The 21,121-nt window shown below is 40.3% G+C and overlaps 1 protein-coding gene across 1 annotated transcript in view; it reads left to right on the top strand.

The window, feature by feature from the left end:
• Polr2b (RNA polymerase II subunit B) overlaps window positions 1-21,121 on the top strand; it is a 45,008-nt gene that overhangs the window by 23,335 nt on the left and 552 nt on the right. The window contains exons 11-24 of the mRNA XM_036200677.1: window positions 1,599-1,742; window positions 1,984-2,123; window positions 2,223-2,334; window positions 5,117-5,271; window positions 6,254-6,452; window positions 7,009-7,177; window positions 9,717-9,813; window positions 10,955-11,049; window positions 12,447-12,697; window positions 12,778-12,867; window positions 13,267-13,374; window positions 15,239-15,352; window positions 15,695-15,855; window positions 20,598-20,793. Of these exons, the coding sequence (XP_036056570.1) occupies window positions 1,599-1,742; window positions 1,984-2,123; window positions 2,223-2,334; window positions 5,117-5,271; window positions 6,254-6,452; window positions 7,009-7,177; window positions 9,717-9,813; window positions 10,955-11,049; window positions 12,447-12,697; window positions 12,778-12,867; window positions 13,267-13,374; window positions 15,239-15,352; window positions 15,695-15,855; window positions 20,598-20,793 (2,031 nt within the window). The remainder of the gene's footprint in view (window positions 1-1,598; window positions 1,743-1,983; window positions 2,124-2,222; window positions 2,335-5,116; window positions 5,272-6,253; window positions 6,453-7,008; window positions 7,178-9,716; window positions 9,814-10,954; window positions 11,050-12,446; window positions 12,698-12,777; window positions 12,868-13,266; window positions 13,375-15,238; window positions 15,353-15,694; window positions 15,856-20,597; window positions 20,794-21,121) is intronic.

Below are 21,121 nucleotides of genomic sequence, written 5' to 3'. Positions count from 1 at the left end.
TTGAGCCTGAGGTGAAAAGGCTAAGGGAGGTCCCACCTGAGCTCAGTGTTGAGCACATTGAGGAATGAGGAGGGCAGAAATAACAGCTCACAAAGAAGCTACAGACAAGCATCTTAAATTAATATCCTAAGTGAAAGGGGAGGCAGCAGAGTGTGGTGTGTCTGTTGGGGGAGCTGGAGCAGTGGGGATGTTTAAGTCAGGTAGAAGGTTAGGAAAGCCCATTGGAGAGGTGAGTGGAGAAGAAATCACGGGGGTGGCGTGTGGCGTCGTCTTTGTCTTCTGGGTATATCTGCAGCATTGGCTGTATATGAACAGGTGTATATGATCAGTAGACCAGGTGAGAAATAATCAGGGCCTGGATTACAGCAGTTTTGTTTTGATAGAGTCAGTTCTGAGGAATATTGAGAAAGTAGTTTAAAAAATGTAAAATTTTATTTTTATCTGTGTGTGTGTACTTCCCTTGGAGGTGAGAAGATGGGGCCAGGTTCTCTTATGCTAGGGTCATAGGCAGCCTTGAGCCCTGTGGGAAGGGTGCTGGGAACCGACCTCTGGAAGAGCAGAAAGCACACTGATCACTGAGCCGTCTCTCCAGCCCCGCATGTGAACTTTATGAGACTTTGTGATTGGCTAGTTGAATGGTGGAAAACTAATATATGGAAAAGAGAACAGTTCTTCCTAGAAGTGGGTCAGATAGCTTTTAGCAAAGTGCTAAGTTTGTTAGGCAGAGAAGAACTTCTGTTCTGTTGTTCATGGCGTTGTGTCGGGGGATGGGTGGGTGGGGCTGTATGGCTTTCCTGAGGTGGGTACTGTTTGGAGACTATAGGGGAGAGGTATTTGGAATGTCATTGAGAAGGCTTTTTAGAACATGATTTATGTAGGCAGTGACAGTGCGTTTACTACTTTTTAAATGGATGAGTGATGTAGATACATCTGTTTCAGTAATTTTGGAAACTGAGGAAGAAGGTTAGAAATGCCAGTAACACAAGTGCAAGGAAAGGGGTTGTATTCCTTTGCTTCATGTCTTACAAGTATTTCTCCTTTGCCTGGAGAAAGTGCTGGGATTAGTTCTGACTTAATGGTGACTTCTGTGGTCAAAGGGTATGAATTGACAGCATATACTTTTAACATTTATTAGTAGCTAAGACATACCAGCTACCATCCTAGGGCTAAGAGACAGCAAAGAATAAAATAATTGCCACAAGAAAATTGGGACCAGTGAGAAAGCTTGCTGGGTAGAGATGCTTGCTGCCTAATCTGATACCTGCATTTGATCCCTGGGACTCATATAGTGGAAGGAGAGAATCTACTTCTGCAGGTTGACCTCTTACTGCCAAATTTACCTCCTTCCACCCAATAAATGTGATTTAAAAATAAAGGAAATCCCTTCGTGTGTTTCTGTAGTTTCTTAGAACTGTGTGTCACATGTGTGCTACCACTGCTAAAATTAAGAGTAGTTAAATTATGGGTGTAAACAAGATTATGCAGGAAAAGATTAAAGACAAAGATACCTGGTGAATTATAAAAATAGAGCTTTGCTTCACGTGATAATGTGATTATGGCTTTACTCAATTTTAAAGATTTGCTCCTTTGTTTTCTAGGTATTAAACCGTCTGACTTTTGCATCTACTCTTTCTCACCTGCGTCGTCTAAATTCTCCTATTGGTAGAGATGGCAAGCTAGCGAAGCCAAGACAGTTGCATAATACGTTGTGGGGAATGGTGTGTCCTGCTGAGACCCCAGAGGTAATACATTATTAATGCTCAGTTTAAAAGTTTGCAGGGTTGGGGATTTAGCTCAGTGGTAGAGTGCTTGCCTAGCAAGTGCAAGGGCCTGGGTTCGATCCTCAGCTCAAAAAAAAACAAAAGTTTTTCTTGGAAACTTAAATGTATACCTTGAAGCCAAATTGAAAGTAAAATGTTTGTAGAAAACAGTTTGTATAGGCATGTAACACTACTGTTAATAATTATGTGGCTTGTTCCTTAGGGCCATGCTGTAGGACTTGTGAAGAATTTAGCCCTGATGGCTTATATTTCAGTTGGATCTCAACCTTCTCCGATTTTGGAATTTTTAGAAGAATGGAGCATGGAAAATTTAGAAGAAATTTCTCCTGCTGCTATTGCTGAGTGTGTACAGACAAGTTTTCTCTTTAAACTGCTATTGATTGTTAAGTTGTAGTTAGTACAGAACTGCTAAGTATAGAATGCTTTTGGTTTTTCAATTAGTGCAACCAAGATTTTTGTTAACGGCTGCTGGGTTGGAATCCACAAAGATCCCGAACAACTCATGAACACACTTAGGAAATTACGGCGTCAGATGGACATCATTGTATCAGAAGTAAGAATCTTCTTTTCCTTCCTTCTTTTACGGTGTGGATAAATTGAACCTATGGCCTTGTTTAACATAGCAAATGCTCTTCCACTGAGCTACATCTCCAGTTTGAAGTAAGAGTCTATAATTGGCTAAAAGGGTGTACGGTATAAGATTTGTAGAGACAGTCAGTACAAGATTAGTGAAAACTATCTTACTGGCAACTTCCTTTGAATTGGACTTCCTTAAATTGTCAAGTATATTATCAGTAGTCTGATACTTTAGGCTAATGTTAAGATGTTACCTGCCTTTTTATTTATCTTTTATTTTAAAAACTTAAAAAAGCTCATCTATCATCTGTCTGTGTATCAGTTTTGTGTGTGTTCATGTGCACATTTAGATGTGTACCATAGAGTACAACTGTGGGGAGGTCAGTTTTCTCTTTCTGTTAAGTGAGTTCTGAGGATTGAACCCAGGTCATCAGGCTTGGGAGTAAGCCCTTTTGCCCCACATTGGCCTTGATTTCATTCCTTTTTTTTTGTTGTTTTTAAGATTTATTTATATACTTATCATGTATACAGTGTTCTGCCTGCATGTATCCCTGCCAGGAGAGGGCACCAGATCTCATTATAGATGGTTGTGAAGCCACCATGTGGTTGCTGGGAATCGAACTCAGGACCTCTGGAAGAGCAGCCGGTGCTCTTAATTTCTGAGCCATCTCTCCTGCTCTTGATTTCACTTTTTTAATAGTAATTTTATGGGGAAGTATGACCTGGTTTTTAATTTTCCAACTTTTGGGCAATTAGTTTATTCCATTCATTGACTTCGTTGCTGTTGTTGTTAGACAGGGTTTCTCTGTGAAGCCCTGGCTGTCCTGGAACTAGTGCTGTAGACTCTGACCTCAAACTCAGAGAGATCCACCTGCCTCTGTCTCCCAAGTGCTGGGATTAAAGGTGTGCACCACCACCACCTGCTTTGACTTCTAAGAATATATATTAGAGTTAATATTAGAGTTATGTAATTCACTGGAAATGGAGTTTCCTTTTTGACTTCTTTACATACTTTAATTTCTATAGTGCTATTAGTAATTCATAAGTCTTGTATTGCATATTTTCTCAAAATACCAGCACCACTCAGTAGAAATACAACATGAACCACATACACAATTAAAATTTTTCAGTAGTCACATTAAAAAAGTAAAGCAGAAACAAATGAAATAATTTTAACTATGTATTTTTTTGACTGATACATCCAAAATGTTGCCCTTCAAACATTATCAATATAAAATTGCTAATGTAGTGTTTTACATTTAAAATATATTAGTAGTTTTTTTTTTTTTGGTTTTTAGGGGCAGCATATAGACCATGCTGGCCTTGAACTCACAGAGATCCGCCTGGCTCTGCGTCCCGAATACTGGGATTAAAGGTGTGTGCCACCACTGCCCTACAAGTAGTATCTTTTGAATCCATGAATTTATTCTTGCAGCACATTTCAATTCAGAATAGTCATTTCAAGTACTCAGTAATTACCCGTGGCTGCTAGCTGTTTTGAGTGGGTTTTAAGCCATTTTCTGCTAGCTGAGAAAGTCAGACTTGGAATAAATGGGAAAGTATGGCTAAGACAGAACAGTAGGTAGGCGTGGTGTGCATGTCTTTAACCCCAATATTCTGGGGTCAGGGGATCTCTGTGCACTTAAGACCAGCCTGCTCTGCATAAAGAATTCTTTGGAAATACATGTAATTAGTAAAGTACTAAAATAAGAGTTGGGACTATAGCTTAGGCATTTGCTTGGCATATTCTAGGGCCTGGCTCATTCTCCAGTACAAGAACAAAACAAAAGTAAACCAACAAATCTAAATAAGAACTTTTTATTTATGTCATTTTACATTGACTTGTGCACTCTTACTTCCAGATATTATTCAGCTGAGTAATTATTTTACTCATGAGTTTTACAGTTACACCTTTTTAAAAAATAGATTAACTTTGGTAACTTAAGATTTATCTGTTTCGTTTGGTACTTGATTCACCTCAAGTTTAGTAGTTTTATTTATTTTACTTATTAAATTTTTGTTGTTGCATGTGTATAGTGCTGAAGAGCAGACCTAGGGCCTCACACATGCTTAAGGCAAACTCTACCTCAGAGCTTTGTGCATCCTTAGCTGTTGGGATAATCTTTTGTACGCTCTGTGAAGTTGTGCCTTTGCCCTTCCTCACTTGCTAAGGCACCTTCTGATTGGCTTAATTAAGAGCTGAATGGCCAGTAGCTATGCAGGAAGAGGATAGGCAGGACTTCCGGGCAGAGATAGGAACTCTGGGAAAGAATCTGCGGTGGGAGGATTTGACAGCCAGATGTAGAGGAAGTCAGACTTACTGAGGAAAGAGCTAGTGATGTAAAAGAAAGACCTGTTACACTCAGCCCTTTTATTTTACATGTTTGCCTTCATGTATGTATGTGCTCCATGTGTGTGCCTGCTACCTGTTGAGGCCAGAAGGGGTGAAAGATCCTGTAGACCTGGAATGACAGGTGGTTGTCAGTAACCATGTGGGTTCTGGGATCTGAACTTGGGCCCTCTGAAATTGCAGCAAGTGATCTTAACTGCTGAGCAGCCTCTCCAACTCTTTGAGATGGAGTCTTAACCATTTGCCCATGTTGGTGATTCATGTACTTGATCATGTAGGATCAAGTGAGCCTCCCCACTCAGCTTCCTGATGGTGAATCCCACTGTGCCCAGTTAGGTGTATTTTTTGGTGAGTTGTAATCATACAAAAAAGTAAAAGTTCATGAGATTGTTTTGTCTTTTATATATAGGTTTCTATGATCAGAGATATTCGGGAGCGGGAGATTCGGATCTATACAGATGCAGGCCGTATCTGTAGACCACTTCTGATTGTGGAAAAACAAAAGCTGCTTTTGAAGAAGAGACACATTGACCAGTTGAAAGAGAGAGAATATAACAACTACAGGTAAGTTTGTGGTATGAGAAAAAAAGTATGTGCATTCAAAAACTTGAGGTGGAAAGTCTACAATTGAGTGGTTTTTAGTTTAATGACAAGGTGGTACAGCCACTGTTGCTGAATACTTTGAGTACCCTAGGAGAAGCTTCACCATCAACAATTGCACTTTATTTTATATGCATTGGTGCTTTGCCTGCATGTGTATCTGTGTGAGCTGACCTGTGGGTGCTGGGAATTGAACCTGGTCCTCTAGAAGAGCAGCCAGTGCTCTTAACTGCTGAACCATCTCTCAACCCCCTGTTTTTCTTATTTTTTTGTTATTAGTTGTACAGTGGATTTGTTGGGTTTATGTTGGAAGTGTGAAGTCTTTTGATGCGTTAAAATTTAATGAGAAATAACTTGTGTAGTGCAGAACATAGTACATGTGAGTAATATATTTTTGGGGGGAACATTCTTGCTGTATAAGCTGTATGACCTAGAACACACAGTGAAGTACAAGCTTCCTGCTTCAACTTCCTGCATATGGGGAGTATAGGTAGTATGCCACCACTCCTTGCATTAATAAGAAATATAATAAAAAAGATGAATTTGCTTTAAAATTTTACTTTTAATAGTAGTATAAATCTATATATTATAAAATAACATGTATAGTAAAAAAGTGAACACTCAATTTATACTTGCCAATTTTGCCATTTTTTTTAATAATGTCCTTTCCACAAATAAATAGGAGTAACGGGTGGATACATATTCTATCAGATCTTATTCTATTATTATCTACTTCCCACCCTGACTCCTCAAGTAAATAATAGGTATAGTTTAATAGTTTATAGTGTTGTTTAGTCTTTTTTTTTTTTTTTTTTTTTTTTCTGGCCACTGACAATCCTATATCTGTTCAAATTCTCTATTATTACAAACACAACTAGAAGTAGTTTTTATGTAGTAGGCTTTGTATTAAAGTATTTCAGGAAACTTGAGTGAATTTCTTTTTTAGTTGGCAGGATCTGGTGGCCAGTGGTGTAGTAGAATATATTGATACCCTGGAAGAAGAAACAGTGATGCTTGCAATGACTCCAGATGATTTACAGGAGAAAGAAGTAGCTTATTGTTCCACATATACCCACTGTGAGATTCACCCATCAATGATTCTTGGTGTCTGTGCATCTATTATTCCTTTTCCTGATCATAACCAGGTTGGTAGTACTTATGTCCTGATTCACAAGGAATTGGGGAAGTAATATTAGGAATTAGTGTGAAATCTTGTCAGAGGGTGTGAGTTCCTACACAATTAGCAGTTGGACATGTGTATTAGTTACTTTTCTGGTGCTCTGATAAATTACTTTGACCAAAGGCAACTTAAGGAAAGGAGTTTATTTTGGGTTCAGCTTCTAGAGTGCATAAGAGTCCATGTTGGAGGTAGCAGAGGAGCAGGACCCTGGGAGCTCACATGCTTATCCAGAAGCATGGAGCAGAGTGCAAAGTGGGGATAGCATGTGGCTTTGAAATATCAAAGCTGGCCCCAGTGATGTACTTCCCCAGATAGCACCATCACCTGGGAATCAAGTGTTGGAATGCCCAGACTGCAGGGGCGTTTCCCACTCAGACCATAGTTGCTTGCTCTTGTTTTTGTTGAGCCAGAAGTGGTTCTTACCTGTTTTTGAGGAAAAAAAGTCAGAAACTTATTAGCCAGTTATTTTTCTAATTTGTTACTAAATATTCATTGTCTTTATTTTTTGTTTCTACCACTAGTCCCCTAGGAACACGTACCAGTCCGCTATGGGCAAGCAGGCTATGGGAGTTTATATCACCAACTTCCATGTTCGCATGGACACCTTGGCCCATGTTCTCTATTATCCTCAGAAACCACTTGTGACTACGCGGTCTATGGAATATCTGCGCTTTAGAGAGCTGCCAGCAGGTGTGTTCAGTTTGCTCTTTGTTTTTTAAGATTTTGCCATGTTCAAGATGCTTCAAGGGGGCTGGAGAGATGTCTTAGTGGTTAAGAGCACTGACTGCTCTTCTAAAGAACCCAGGTTCAATTCCTAGCACCCACATGGCAGCTTACAACTATCTGTAACTACACTTCCAGGGGACTCTAACACAGACAGAAAAACAAAAAACAAAAAAAAAAAAACAAAACCAATGCACATAAAATAAAAATAAATAAGTTATTTTTTAAAAAAGATGCTTCAAGGGAAGGTGCTTGGGAAGATTAACATTGCATACAACAGTTGGGCAGTGATGGTGCACGCCTTTAATCCCAGCACTTGGGAGGCAGAGGCATACCTATGCTGATATGGTGAAGTGTACTCCCCACATTTTTCCTGAAACTGTTTCTGAGTTTTAGGAACTTAGGTTGAGGTCCTTGAATCATTTAAAGATTTACTTATTTGAATTTATGTGTCAGAATGTCGTGCCTGCATGTGTGTCTGTGCACCACATGCATGCAGTGTCCACAGAAGCGGAAAGAGTGGTCAGATCCCTGGTACTGGAGTTACCATTAGCCCGACAGTTGGGAGGCAGAGGCATGCAGTTTGAGGCCAGCCTGGTTTACGTATTGACTACCAGAGTAGTCAGGTTTACACAGCAGACTATCTTAAAAAGCAAACAAAAACCCTGAAAAATTAGGTAGCTGTTGAACCGTTAATCCAGTTAAACTTTATCAAAAAAAAAAAAAAAATCGGGAGTCAGATATCAGGATAAGTACCTAAAAGATCAGAGAAGCAGGAAGTAGCCACCAGTCGCCTCCTACCTTTACTTTTCTGGCATCCAAAGGGGGCTGTGGGGGAGTTGAGATCCTCTCCCTGCCCCGACTTACTATTTCCTGTCTCCTCTCTGTCTACAGTCCTCTATGGTTAATTTTGGTCAGCTAGTGGCTTGTTCTGCCCTCTGACTGCAAGTAAGCTTTATTTGTCAGAACACAGTCGAAATATCGCACAAGCTATAGTTGAGTGTTCTCTGTTCTATTCCATTGATCTCTGTGTCCGGTTTTTCATATTTTTGTTACTTTGGCTCTGCAGTATAATTTGAAATCAGGTAGTACTTTTTATGCTCCAGATTGCCTTGTCTTGTGCTTTCAAATGAATGGTAAGATTGCTTTTTCTGTGTCTGTGAAGAATGGCACTGGGAATTTTGTAGGTAAAGCATTGAACGTGTAGCTTTCCCTTGGTATGGTGGCCATTTCCACAGTATTAAATCTGCTGATCCATGGACCTGTGAGTCCATGGATTGTCCAGTGCTTTCCTCAGTTTCAGCACTTTTTAATTTACTATGTTATACTGTGTTAACAATTTTATTTTATTTTATTTTATTGTTTCGTTTTTCGAGACAGGGTTTCTCTGTGTAGCTTTACGCCTTTTCCTGGAACTCACTTGGTAGCCCAGGCTGGCCTCGAACTCACAGAGATCCACTTGGCTCTGCCTCCCAAGTGCTGGGATTAAAGGCGTGCGCCACCACCGTCCGGCTTTCTTTTCTTTTTTATTTGAGAAAAATCTGGCTCACTATGTAGCATAGACTGATTTTCCTACTTACGTCTTCTAAGTGCTGGGAATACTATGGGCCACCATTCCTGGCTTCTTATTTCTTTACAATAACCAGTCTCTGTTATTTATCACACTGTGTGTGGGTGCCATGCCATGCATATGATCATAGGACAGTTCTGTGGGTCAGAACCTTTTACCTAGGTTCCGGGATCAGGCTCGGGTTGCCAGGCTTGCACAGCATATGCCTTCTTCACCCTTTGAGCCATGTGCTGGCTGCCTTTTTTCTTCTCTTGTTCCCTTCCCTCTCCCTCCCTAGTCCACCTTCCCTCTCCCGATCCTCCTTCCCCATACTCTAAAGACCAGATGGTCTTATGTTGCCCAGACTGTTCACAAATTCCTGAGCTAGAGTGATCCTCCTGCCTCAGCCTCCCCTGAGTGTCAGATGAGAGACCCAGTTCTTTATCAGGAAAAGTAGTCTGGGCAGCAGTACTAAGAATTAATTGTGGCAAGAAAGACTGCGGCACTCCATGGTGGTGTGGGGAGAGAGCAGCAAGGTAGGACCAGTTTCATATTTAAAACTAGAAGTTAGGAGGCAAGGGTCTCAGGCTTGAGGCCATTGCTTATTCACTTCGGGGTTACACATACTTCCTTACTTTTGATCCATGAGAATAATAATAATGTACAGAGTTTCTGTGAGGATTGGGGAAGCACTCTGACTACACACTGACTTAGATGTAGAGCTACTAAGAGTAAGGATGGAGTTACTGGGGTGACAGTTTGTGGGGAGGGAGCATTTAGCTAGCAGAGTAGTTGCCTCACACACAGGTTCAGGGAGGAATAGACATCAACAATTTCCAGGATACAACATCCAAACATTTGTGACAAGTATGATTGAAGAAAATGGATCTCAAAGAAAGGATAAGTTTCCCTGCTGCCCAGATGGTCCTTTAATGTGTGTTATTGAATGTACTGCAGGAATCAACTCAATTGTGGCTATTGCATCATACACGGGCTATAATCAAGAAGACTCTGTTATCATGAATCGTTCAGCTGTGGATCGAGGCTTTTTCAGGTCAGCTTGTAAAATTTTTTGAAACACAGATACAGTGGAAATACATTTTTTTTAAAAAGTGGGTGTTTTTTGTTTTTTGTTTTTGTTTTTTTGAGACAGGGTTTCTCTGCAGCTTTGGAGCCTGTCCTGGACTAGCTCTGTAGACCAGGCTGGCTTCAAACTCACAGAGATCCACCTGCCTCTGCCTTCCAAGTGCTGGGATTACAGGCATGCACCACCACCGCCCGGCTTAAAAAAAGTTTTTTAAGAGTGGATTTGACTGCTCTAATCAAAAAGCAGAAATATCACACAAGCTATAGGTGAGTGTCCTTTGTTCTGTTTCATTGATCACTGTGTCATACAGCTCCAGTGATTCTTGTGTCTCTGGGTTTTCAGATGTGATATTTTAAATGTCTTTCTGTTGTAAACAAATATATATTTGCATCTAGATAATACAGAAAGAAACCTTAGAATTCCAAAATAATTGGTAAAATTATGGTGTGTTTTCTTTGTATTCTTGTTTGTTCAATATACATTTGTAGTTGTTTGTTTGCTATATAGTTCAGGCTGGCCTTGACCTTACTATGTAGTCCAAACTGACTTTGAAGTCATACAATCCTTCTTTCTGCCTCTGTCTTCTGAGTATTGGGATTACAAAGTGCACCACCACATTTGGCTTCCTGTTTTTCTTCTTCTTAATGACAAAAAGATTAATCTTAAATATGTAGCATAAAAAGGTTGCTTAAAACACAGGGAATTTAGAGAGGACATTTTCTCCTTGTGTAATTTATAGGCTAGCACCAGGACTGATGTGTGGATGTTTGTGGCTTCCTTTTAAAACACCTCAGTGGAGATACCTGAGCAGACCTGGGTGGGCATTGCTCAGGCCTGTTATGAGAGGACCTCTGTCGTGAGGAGGCTGGACTCAGGCACCTAGGTTCTTCCCGATCTCACCTGTGATGGCAGGTGTTTACAGTTGTGGGTCAGATGCTACATGGAAAGCCCATTTGGGACTGAACCTTGACCCTTGTACATTGTGACTTGTCCCTGCTTTGTGGTTCAAATTGTTTCCCAAATGTCAGTTAAGCCAAATGCCGTTACTGTAATCTAATCCCTCTTTACTAAAAGAAACTAGAAATCAACTTTGGAACTCTGTTTTCAGGTCTGTTTTCTACCGGTCATATAAAGAACAGGAGTCTAAGAAAGGATTTGATCAAGAAGAAGTGTTTGAGAAGCCTACACGTGAGACATGCCAGGGTAAGAGGCACATCCAACTGTGGTGTTTACAGGTCACTTGCTGTAAAGGCCTGTGTGGTGTTGCCAGGCTGCAGGCTGTCCTTCTGTGATGTGGGAGTATGTATCCTGTGGTTCTCAGGAACCTCAGAGCATTCTCACTGCAGCTATTTCCTTCCTTCAGCCTGTGGGACAACAGTTTAGGAAAGCACAGGAGGCTGTGTGGTTTGTGGGCCATGCCTCCAGCTGCGTTTTGCTCTCACTGTGTTCTTTGTTCCTGTTCTTCAGGGTCTCCTAAACTGTGGTGCAGGCTGTGAGAGTTACCAGCTAAATACTGGTAAACATTTTAAAAAGGGTGAAAACTTCTTGTTAGTACTTGCACAAGGTATTAAAAAGGGATTGATAGGATCTCCTAGGAAAATGGGTTATCTGCCACAGTTTGACTCCTGATAGTATTGTGGGAAGGTGTAGTGTGTATGTTTCCTTAAATGTAGGTGGAATTAAGATGCACAGCTCAGCCAGGTGGGTGGTGGCATATGACTTTGATTCCAGCACTTTGGAGGCATAGGCAGGCAGATCTCTAAGGTCGAGGCCAACCTGGTCTACAGAGAGAGTTCCAGGACAGCCAAGACTTTTATACAGAGAAACTGTCTAGGGGCTGAAGGTGAGCACAACTGATGATTTCTGTTGGAGACTATATGAAGGACAGAGGCATTCTTATGTAACAATGGCTGCACATTTAAGAAAGCCTCTAGGAAATGTGTCTCTTGGTAGAATCTGACTTCCTACCAAGTTCCTTTTTTTTTTTCTTAGTGGATTTCTTTCTTTCTTCTTTCTTTTAATCATTTTTTTTCTGCGTACGAGTGTTTTGCTTGCATGTATGTCTAATGACTATGGAAGCCAGAAGAGGGTATCCACATGGAGTTACAGACAGTTATGAGCTGCCATGTGGCTTCTGGGAATTGAACCTGGGTCCTCTGGAGGAACAGCTAATGATCTTAACTGCTGATCCATCTCTCCAGACCCTCTTCCTCCTCATCCCCATGTTCAAATGGTTTTTGCTATGTACCCTTTGCTGCCCTTGAACTCATAGTGATCCACCTGCTTCAGCCTCCTGAGTGCTGGGATTTAGGGCATGTGCCACCATGCCCAGCTATAGTAGGTTTTTTTTGGTTTGTTTGTTTGTTTTTTGTTTTTTGTTTTTTGTTTTTTGTTTTGTTTTTTTTTAATGAGCTATGGTATCAGAGTGCAGAAGTTTATAGTGTTTGGAATAAGGACAGTCATGAGCATGATTTCCTGTGAATTATCACTGATTTGGATCAGTTATGTATGTGGTTTCTCCTGCTTATTGAAAGAATTACGCATTTTAAATATTTTTTGTTAGTGTCATTTAAGAAAATTCCCTGTCTGTTTCCTCACAGGTATGAGGCATGCCATTTACGACAAGTTGGATGATGATGGTTTGATAGCTCCAGGGGTTCGTGTATCAGGGGATGACGTTATCATAGGCAAAACAGTTACCTTACCTGAAAATGAGGATGAACTGGAGAGCACCAACCGCCGTTACACCAAGAGAGACTGTAGCACTTTTCTCAGAACGAGTGAGACGGGCATTGTGGACCAAGTAATGGTAACTCTCAACCAGGAAGGATATAAATTTTGTAAAATAAGGGTGAGTATAGTTTTTATTCTGTAGCTAGTTTTAGAAATTAATTGCATTTCTCTTCCTAACCTATTTTTGTGTGAAATTAGGTACGCTCTGTTAGAATTCCACAGATTGGAGACAAATTCGCTAGCCGACATGGTCAGAAGGGCACTTGTGGTATTCAGTATAGACAAGAGGTAGGTGCCTGGAGTTGTTTTGAAAAATTCATTAAAATTTTCCATAACTCGGGCTGGAGAGAGATAACTCAGAGGTTAAGATCACTAGCTGCTCTTCCAGAGGTCCTGAGTTCAGTTCCTAGCACCCACATGGTGGCTCACAGCCATCTGTAATGAGATCTGGTGCCCTCTTCTGGCCTGCAAGGACACATGCAGGCAGAACACTGTACGTATGATAAATAAATCTTTAAAAAAAAAAAAAATTTCCCGTAACTCGATTTTGCTTTAAATTTTCATGTTTGTTAACCCACCATGTGGAAGAGAGTTAGGACACACAGAGAGCCCCTTGAGCAATGTCAGCTCTAGCTTTGGCTCTGAGAGATTCCAGCATCTTTACATCTCTTAAAATTTTCCTTGTAGGATATGCCCTTCACTTGTGAAGGCATAACTCCGGATATCATCATAAATCCCCATGCTATCCCCTCTCGAATGACAATTGGTCACTTGATTGAATGTCTTCAAGGGAAGGTAAGATTTTTGTCTTCAAAAACAAGTTCCAAGTTGATATTTCTTTCAACATGGTGATTACTTCTCAGATATTTGAGCCAAGATACTTTGTTAAAAGCTATATATTTTCTTGCTTTCATAGTGATTATTATTCTACCTTTTCATCCTTTTTTTATTTTTAGGAAATTCTGTGGGGAGGGGTTGGGGGTTTGACCCTGTAGGTAAGAGCATTTGCTGTGTAAGCATGAGGACCTGAGTTCATCCATGTAAAAAGCCATAATACTGGGGCTGGTGAAAGGGCTCAGCAAGTCAGGGTGAGGGTTACCAAGCCTGACAGCTTGAGTTCAGTCCTGTACCTACATGATGGAAGGTCAGCCCTACAAGTTGACCTCTGATCTCTGCATAAATAAATATACAAGTAATGGGGTGAGGGAAGGCGATGATGGCATGTAACCCCAATGCTTTGATGTATGTGGAGACAGGAGAATCACTCTGGCTTGTTGGTCATGAACCCAGCTTCAGGTTCAGTGAGTGAGAGACCTGTCTCAGAGGAATATGAAGAATGCTGGACCAAGAAACCTGATGTCTTAGTTTTTGTCACTGTTGCCATGGTAAATAAAACACCATGACTAAAAACAAGGTGAAGAAGAAAGGGTGTCTTAGGGTTTCTGTTGCTGTGAAGAGACACCATGACCATGGCAACTCTTATAAAGAACACTGAATTGAGGCTGGCTTACAGTTCGGAGGTTTAATCCATTATCATCATGGTGGGACTTGGCAGCATGCAGGCAGACATGGTGCTGGAGAAGAAGCTGGGGATTCTATATCTTGATCCGAAGGCAACAGGAAGTGAGCTGTCACTGAGTGTAGTTTGAGCATAGGAGACATCAAAGCCCAGCCCACAGTGACACACTTCCTCCAACAAGGCCACACTTCCTAATAGTGCCACTCCCTTTGGCTTGCCCAGTTTGTGTTGTTGCACATCCAGGACCACCTATTCCGGATGGTAGCACTCCTAGTGGACTTAGTCCTTCCATATCAGTTACTAATCAAGATAGTGCTTCACAGGGCAGTCTGAAGGATGCAGTCCCTCAGCTGAGGCTCCTTCCCAGATGACTCTACCTCAGTTCAGGTTACAGACTAACCCACACACCTGATGTCCTCTTCTGGCCTTGACACATGGATGTGTATTCTCTTCCCATACACATACACAGACACCAACAGACACCACATGTTTTTGCACATATAAAAAATGGCAAAGTATTGCCAAATAAGAATTTTTACTTAAGTAGCTTGTGCTATCCAATTGTGCCAGTGGGGCTCAAGACAGATTTTTTTTTCTAAGATATAGTACATATAGTCTTTGCATATATTTGTGTTTGTAGCAACTAGCTCTTTTCTATAGATAGTTCATTCGTGGATGGTTAGCTCAGAATGGCTTTTGGAATGTTAATTTTGGTATCAGCTGTGCATGCATCTTTCAGGGAAAGTTTTCTGGTTTAGGCATCTTACTAAAGTAGAATAATGGTAGTCTAACATGAACATCTGTTTATGACTTAATGTCATAAGCGACTTAATGACATATGTCATTTTAAGACATTAAGATGCTATTTTCCTTCAGTACATTAGAGGTATTTGGGATTCTCAGTCAGTGTCTTTGTACATGATCCCATGGATAGACTTGCATTCAGAGCCTTTTAGCTTTTTTTGGGAAATTACTTTGTTACAACTATCTTAGGTAAGATATTAATAAAATGAGTCTCAGTGTATTACAACTTTTATAACAGTTTTTAATTTTAAAACCTTTCTTTTATAGAAAATATCAGTTGGGTACATCTATATTGATTTGTAACTTCTCTCACATGTGCTTTTTTTTACTCCAAAGGTCTCTGCTAACAAGGGTGAAATTGGTGATGCCACTCCCTTTAATGACGCTGTCAATGTGCAGAAGATTTCTAATCTTTTATCTGACTATGGCTACCATCTCAGAGGAAATGAGGTATATTTATTTACTATCATAAAAGCACCTTGTTAATGTATGTAACAAGCATGTTTTCGGGGTGTACTTTTATTTAAAAAAAAGCATGCAGCATGGTGAAGTTTCACAAAGTAAACACATCTATGGGTCTAATACCCTCATTGAAGAAAGAAATTACCCAGAATGTTTTTATGCCTTGAGTGTCCCCTTCTAGTTACTACCCTTTCCATTCCAAGATGCCTATGATCTCATATATAGGGTAGTTTTCATTTTTATGTAAGTAGGAGTATAGATATGCATGTGCATTTTTGAACTTGTTTAATATTTTTAGTTATATGCGGCAAAATCTGTGTCTGTTTTCAGGTACTCTACAATGGATTCACTGGTCGAAAAATCACATCACAGATTTTTATTGGCCCCACTTACTACCAGCGTTTGAAGCATATGGTAGATGACAAAATTCATTCTCGTGCTAGGGGACCAATTCAGATCCTTAACAGACAGCCCATGGAGGGTAGATCTCGGTAAGGGAGCTGCGGCGTCATCCTTATGTATTATTTAACTAGCCTTTCACTTGAGAATGGTAAGCATGTATAGAAGTAGACAGTGGTGTAATGACTGCCTATGTTCCTGTTACCTCACTTTAAAGTCACCTACACATGGTGTCTTGTTACTCAGTGCTTATCCTTCCCTCCTCACTCTAGCCTCTGATGCCATGATTCTTTCCCTCTTTTCTTAAAACATTCATAGGGCTGTGAACATTCCTAGGCAAGTGCTCTAACAAGGAGCCAGAACCCCAGCTTATCTCTAATTAAGTTCAGCATATCCAGTTGTCATACAGATTCCTTTGTAAAACTTTAGATTTAGCTATAAAAGAGTGGCTATCAAATATTTGATCTCAGGACCCTTAGAGAACTTTGTTGATGTGAGTTATGTCTTTTGATACTTATCACAGTAGAGATTAGACTGAAATTTAAAATGTTTATTTAAAAACAATGATAAACCCATTACGTATTAGTACATGTTTAGTGAAAAATCAGTATATTTCTAAGTAAGCTCAGTGATAAGAGTGATATTGGGTTACATTTTTTTCAGATTTCTTTAGTGAACTGGAAGGCAGCTGGATTCTTCTACTTCTGAATTAGTTCCATTGCAATATTTTGCCTTTCCCTCCTCCTTCCCTGCCTCCCTCCCTGTCTTCCCCGATCCCATTTCTTTCTTTCGACAGGGTCTCATATATACCACAGGCTAGACTCACTCTTTTGTTAGTTACATAGTTGTAGCTGGATCTTCCTGCCTCTACCTCCAAACTGTTATAATTATAGGTGTGTGCCACCACTCAAGCTCAATATTGTACTTAAGAAAAATATTTTCCTTACATGTATTTATTTTGTGTGTAGGTATGTGTAAGCCATGTGAGTGTGGAGGGCAGAGAACAACTTGTGGGAATTTGGTTTTTGCCTTTTACCATGTGGGTCCTGGAGATTGAACTCAGGTGGTCAGACTTAGCAGCAAGCTATCTCACTGGCCCAGTATTGTGTTTTTTTATACTTATAAAAGTATAAAAAAGGGAGATCTGATGTTATACAGATAGCTATCTGGTGGGAAAAGGGAAGAATATTATTTTTTGATGCTATATTAAAATGAAGAGATTACTCTAGTAATTTTTTTTAATCTTTATTTCCATTTATTTTTGAGCCAGTGGAATTCATGTCTCTCCTAGCTCAGTCAGCCTCCTGAGTGTTGAGATTATAGGGGTATGTCATTCTGTCTGACAAGTTGTAGGGTTTTGTTTCTTATTTGACAGTATCTTTTTTTAAATTTTTATTTATTTATATTTTATATATGAGTGCTTGTATGTATAACTGCATGCCAGAAGAGGGCATCAGGTCCTATTAAGGTGGCTGTGAGCCCCCATGAGGGTGAACTCAGGACCTCTGGAAGAGCAGCCAGTGCTCTTAACTGCTGAGCCATCTCTGCAGCCTGTGACAGTATATAATCCTGGATTTCTGGCCTGGCATTCACTATGTGAATTCACTCTGAATTCATGGCATCCTCCTGCCTCAGCCTCCTAAGTGCTAGGATTATAGGTCTGCACCACTGTTGTTGATTTGTTTCTTTTTTCTTTTGTTTCTCCTTTTTTCTCTCTATTAGGGGTGTGTGTGTGTGTGTGTGTGTGTGTGTGTGTGTGTGTGTGTGTGTGTGTTTGTGTAAGTAAAAGACTGTATTGTTTTAGAATGGCCTCAAACTTAGAGCAGTTTTGCCACAGCCTCCCAAATAGTGCGAATACTGGCATGAAGAACAGCTAAATTACAGTTTCCTTCTTTTTTTTACTTTAAAAGTGTTTGGGAGTTTTGCCTGCATGTATGTATGCACACTGTCTACATACCTGGTGATAGCAGAGGCCAACAGAGACTGTCGGGTGCTCTGGAATTGCAGTTACAGGTGGTTCTAAGCTGCAAGTGGATGCAGGGAACTGAACTCAGGTCTCTGCAAGAGCAGCAGATGCTTTTAACTGTCGAGCCATCATCTCTCCAGCTCCACCAAATTTCGTTTATTAAAGGGTAGTTGTAATGAATATCTGAAGCCTTATCAGTGAATTTTTTATATTCATATATTAAAATCATTGGTTTACTGAGGATGTGCAAGGTCTTAGGCTCAGTCCCCAGCACTGCCACCTCTGCCAAATTGTGTCACATGCATAATTTTATAGCATTATAATTGATCATTTGGAAAATAACGATTCACTGAATTAATAGATTTTCTAATGTTAAATTCTATTCCACACACATACACACACACACACACACACACAAACAACCACACTTGTAAACATTGCACCACTGACATCTTTTAGAAAAACCTTTAAGTATAGGAAGCTGTGGGGCCTGAAGTAGCGGGTAATTTTGTAAAATTCTAATTTTTGCTTAGAAGCTCAAACTTTTCATTGTTGGTAGTACATTCTTAAAATGGTTTTCCTTGGAGTAAAAGCTTGACTTTGTTCAGTTCCTTTCGTTTCATTGTTTGATAACAAAGTTTGAATCAACGTAATTGGTGTTATTGCTGAAGTAAAACTGATCTTCCTTCATGCAAGGGGAGGAGGTATCTTGCTTAATATTGTTCCTCTGCCTTCATGTGTGCTGAGCCAGCAGGAGTCCTGCTTACTTTGTCCCCATCAGTGCAGGCATCAGACAGTGACAGAAGCAGTGTGGTCTAAGTGATACCATGGTGTTCTGAAGCAGTGTGGTCTAAGTACTACCACTGTGTTCTAAAGCAGCGTGGTCTAAGTGATACCACTGTGTTCTGAAGCAGTGTGGTCAAAGTACTACCACTGTGTTCTGAAGAAGCAGTTTGGTCTAAGTACCATCACTATGTTATAATGCAGTTTGATCTTCCTGAGCCCACAGACTAACTTGAGAACCTCTGTGCTGAAGATGAGTTCACTGAAAAGCACATTGGGGCTGAGAGAAGGCTCAGTGGACAAAAGAATAAAACACACTTCCAAAGACTCCGAGTTTGATTCCCAGCACCTATGTGGTGGCTCAAATCCCCTGTAACTCTGGTTCCCTCTTCTAGTCTCTGAGGGCACTAGGCACATAAGTGGTGCTCATACACAGATGTAGGTACTCATCCATACACACACACACACACAAATTACCAGAATACGTCCTAAATATTACCAAATTGCATTTTTGTTCGTTGATTTTTGTTTTTTGTTTTGTGACAGAGTCTCTCTCTCTGTGGTTCTGGCTGTTCTGGAACATATATATATATATACCAGGATGGGCTGCCTCCCAGAGTGCTGGAATTAAAGATGTGCACCACCACATCCAGATTTATCACATAATTTTTAGAAAAGCTTTATTAGTCAGGATGCAAATAAAGGCAATTGTGTGTCTATTAAGTTCCTTTTAAACATAGTTTATTTTTAATTTTACATTTTATTTATTTATGTGTGTGTGTGTGTGTGTGTGTGTGTGTGTGTGTGTGCGCGCGTGCGCGCATGTGGGTGTTAGAGAATAACTTGGTGGAGTCAGTTTCCTTCCACCATGTGGGTTCCAGGAGTTGAACTGGATGCACCTTTACCCACTGAGTCATCTCAGTGGGCCTTGTTGGGTTCTGTTGCCCTCAGACTTTTTCCTTTGAATTTTATGAGTTGAGGAAACTTGATTATTGGTCTTAGATGTGCTGCTTGCATCCCAGGCCTGGAACTTCCTTGTTTCTGTAAGGAGGTAATTGCATTTGGAGGCTTAATGAGATTTGGACTTTGAGGGTTGGGTAGTAATACTTCATGGCGTTATTTACTTCTGACATCTAGGAGCCTTTCTTTTCATGACTGCAGTAGCTGTTGATCATTGTGTAAAGCCTTTGATGAACTAGAGAGTACAAATGGGTGAGAGTCTAATTTTTATCTGTCCATTTATTGTTAGCTGTACAGACACTTCTAAGGCTGTTCCATAACTAGTTACCTGGTGGTGTGGTTCCTGTAATAGAGGCAGGGTAAAAGCTCTCTCCCTCTATTTACCAACTGTCAATATGGGAAATTCATTATGAGCCTGTGTTGTAGTAACAGTATTATAAGCCCATTGGTTTATTCAGGCTTGAGTTCACCAATGCATGTGTTACATTAAGGAGGCCATCGTTAAAAACTGTATGGCCATTGAATGCGTGTAACTATACACAGGGAAACCTGTAATCACTCGCCTGTTCCATTGTGTTTGTCACTGCATTTATCATTTCTGCCTTGATCCCTTATTGAGAAGCTGTTTTATCTAGATTGTCTTTTTAAATTCGCTTTCAAGTATAGAATTGAATTCTGCAAAGTTAAATGATAGCATGATGAGCTTCTGCTTTGCACTGCACTGTATTTGATGAGGACAATTGTATGCTGTACTTGAGCATGTTTTCTCTCTACTTCATTTGGAGACCTTTTGATGATTACTAAATGCTTGGCTGACTTCCCCTCCTCACCAGGTTAGAGAGATTGCCATGGCATAACCATCAGAACTTGGTTCTGTACTACTGCTCCTCCTTCACTCCTGTCATTAATCACAGAGGTGAAGATCAGAACGGGGCTAGTGAGATGGCTCAGTGGGTAAAGGCACTTATGCTAGCTAAGCCTAACTGTGTGAGTTCAGTTCCCAGGAGAGAACTGACTCCTGCAGTCTGTCCTCTGACCTCCACACCTATGCAGTGACACTGGTATTTACGTATATCCACAGTAAATAAGTAAGTACAAAACAAGCTCTTGTTTTCTTATCAACAGTGATGGTGGCCTGCGTTTTGGAGAAATGGAACGAGATTGTCAGATTGCCCATGGTGCTGCACAGTTCTTAAGAGAGAGGTTGTTTGAGGCATCAGATCCATATCAGGTTCATGTTTGCAATCTTTGTGGAATAATGGCGATTGCTAACACCAGAACTCATACATATGAATGCAGGGGCTGCCGAAACAAAACCCAGGTGCTTGTGCATTTTATTCTCTTTGTTCAGGTGTTCTTAGGATGTAGTCAGGGCAGATTTAGTGGTGGAACAGGCTGGGATTTCTAGTCTAAGATTACTAGTCTATTTGATGACCAGTCTAAGATTACTAGTTTTACAAGGAAAGATAATTTGACTTTTCTAAAAACAAGCTTAAAGTCAATTTCTCTGAAATAATATGGTCTTGCACAAGGAATTATAAACAATTTTTTAAATATGAGTATTTTGCCTGTATGTATATGTGTGTATTATGTGCATTCAGTGCCCACAGAGGCCAGAAGAGGGCATCAGGTCCCTTGGAATTGGAGTG

The sequence above is a fragment of the Onychomys torridus genome, chromosome 10 (genome assembly GCF_903995425.1).
Source record: "Onychomys torridus chromosome 10, mOncTor1.1, whole genome shotgun sequence".
NCBI lineage: Eukaryota > Metazoa > Chordata > Mammalia > Rodentia > Cricetidae > Onychomys > Onychomys torridus.
Note: the sequence above shows the minus strand (reverse complement) of the source record. Positions and strands in the feature narration are given on the sequence as shown.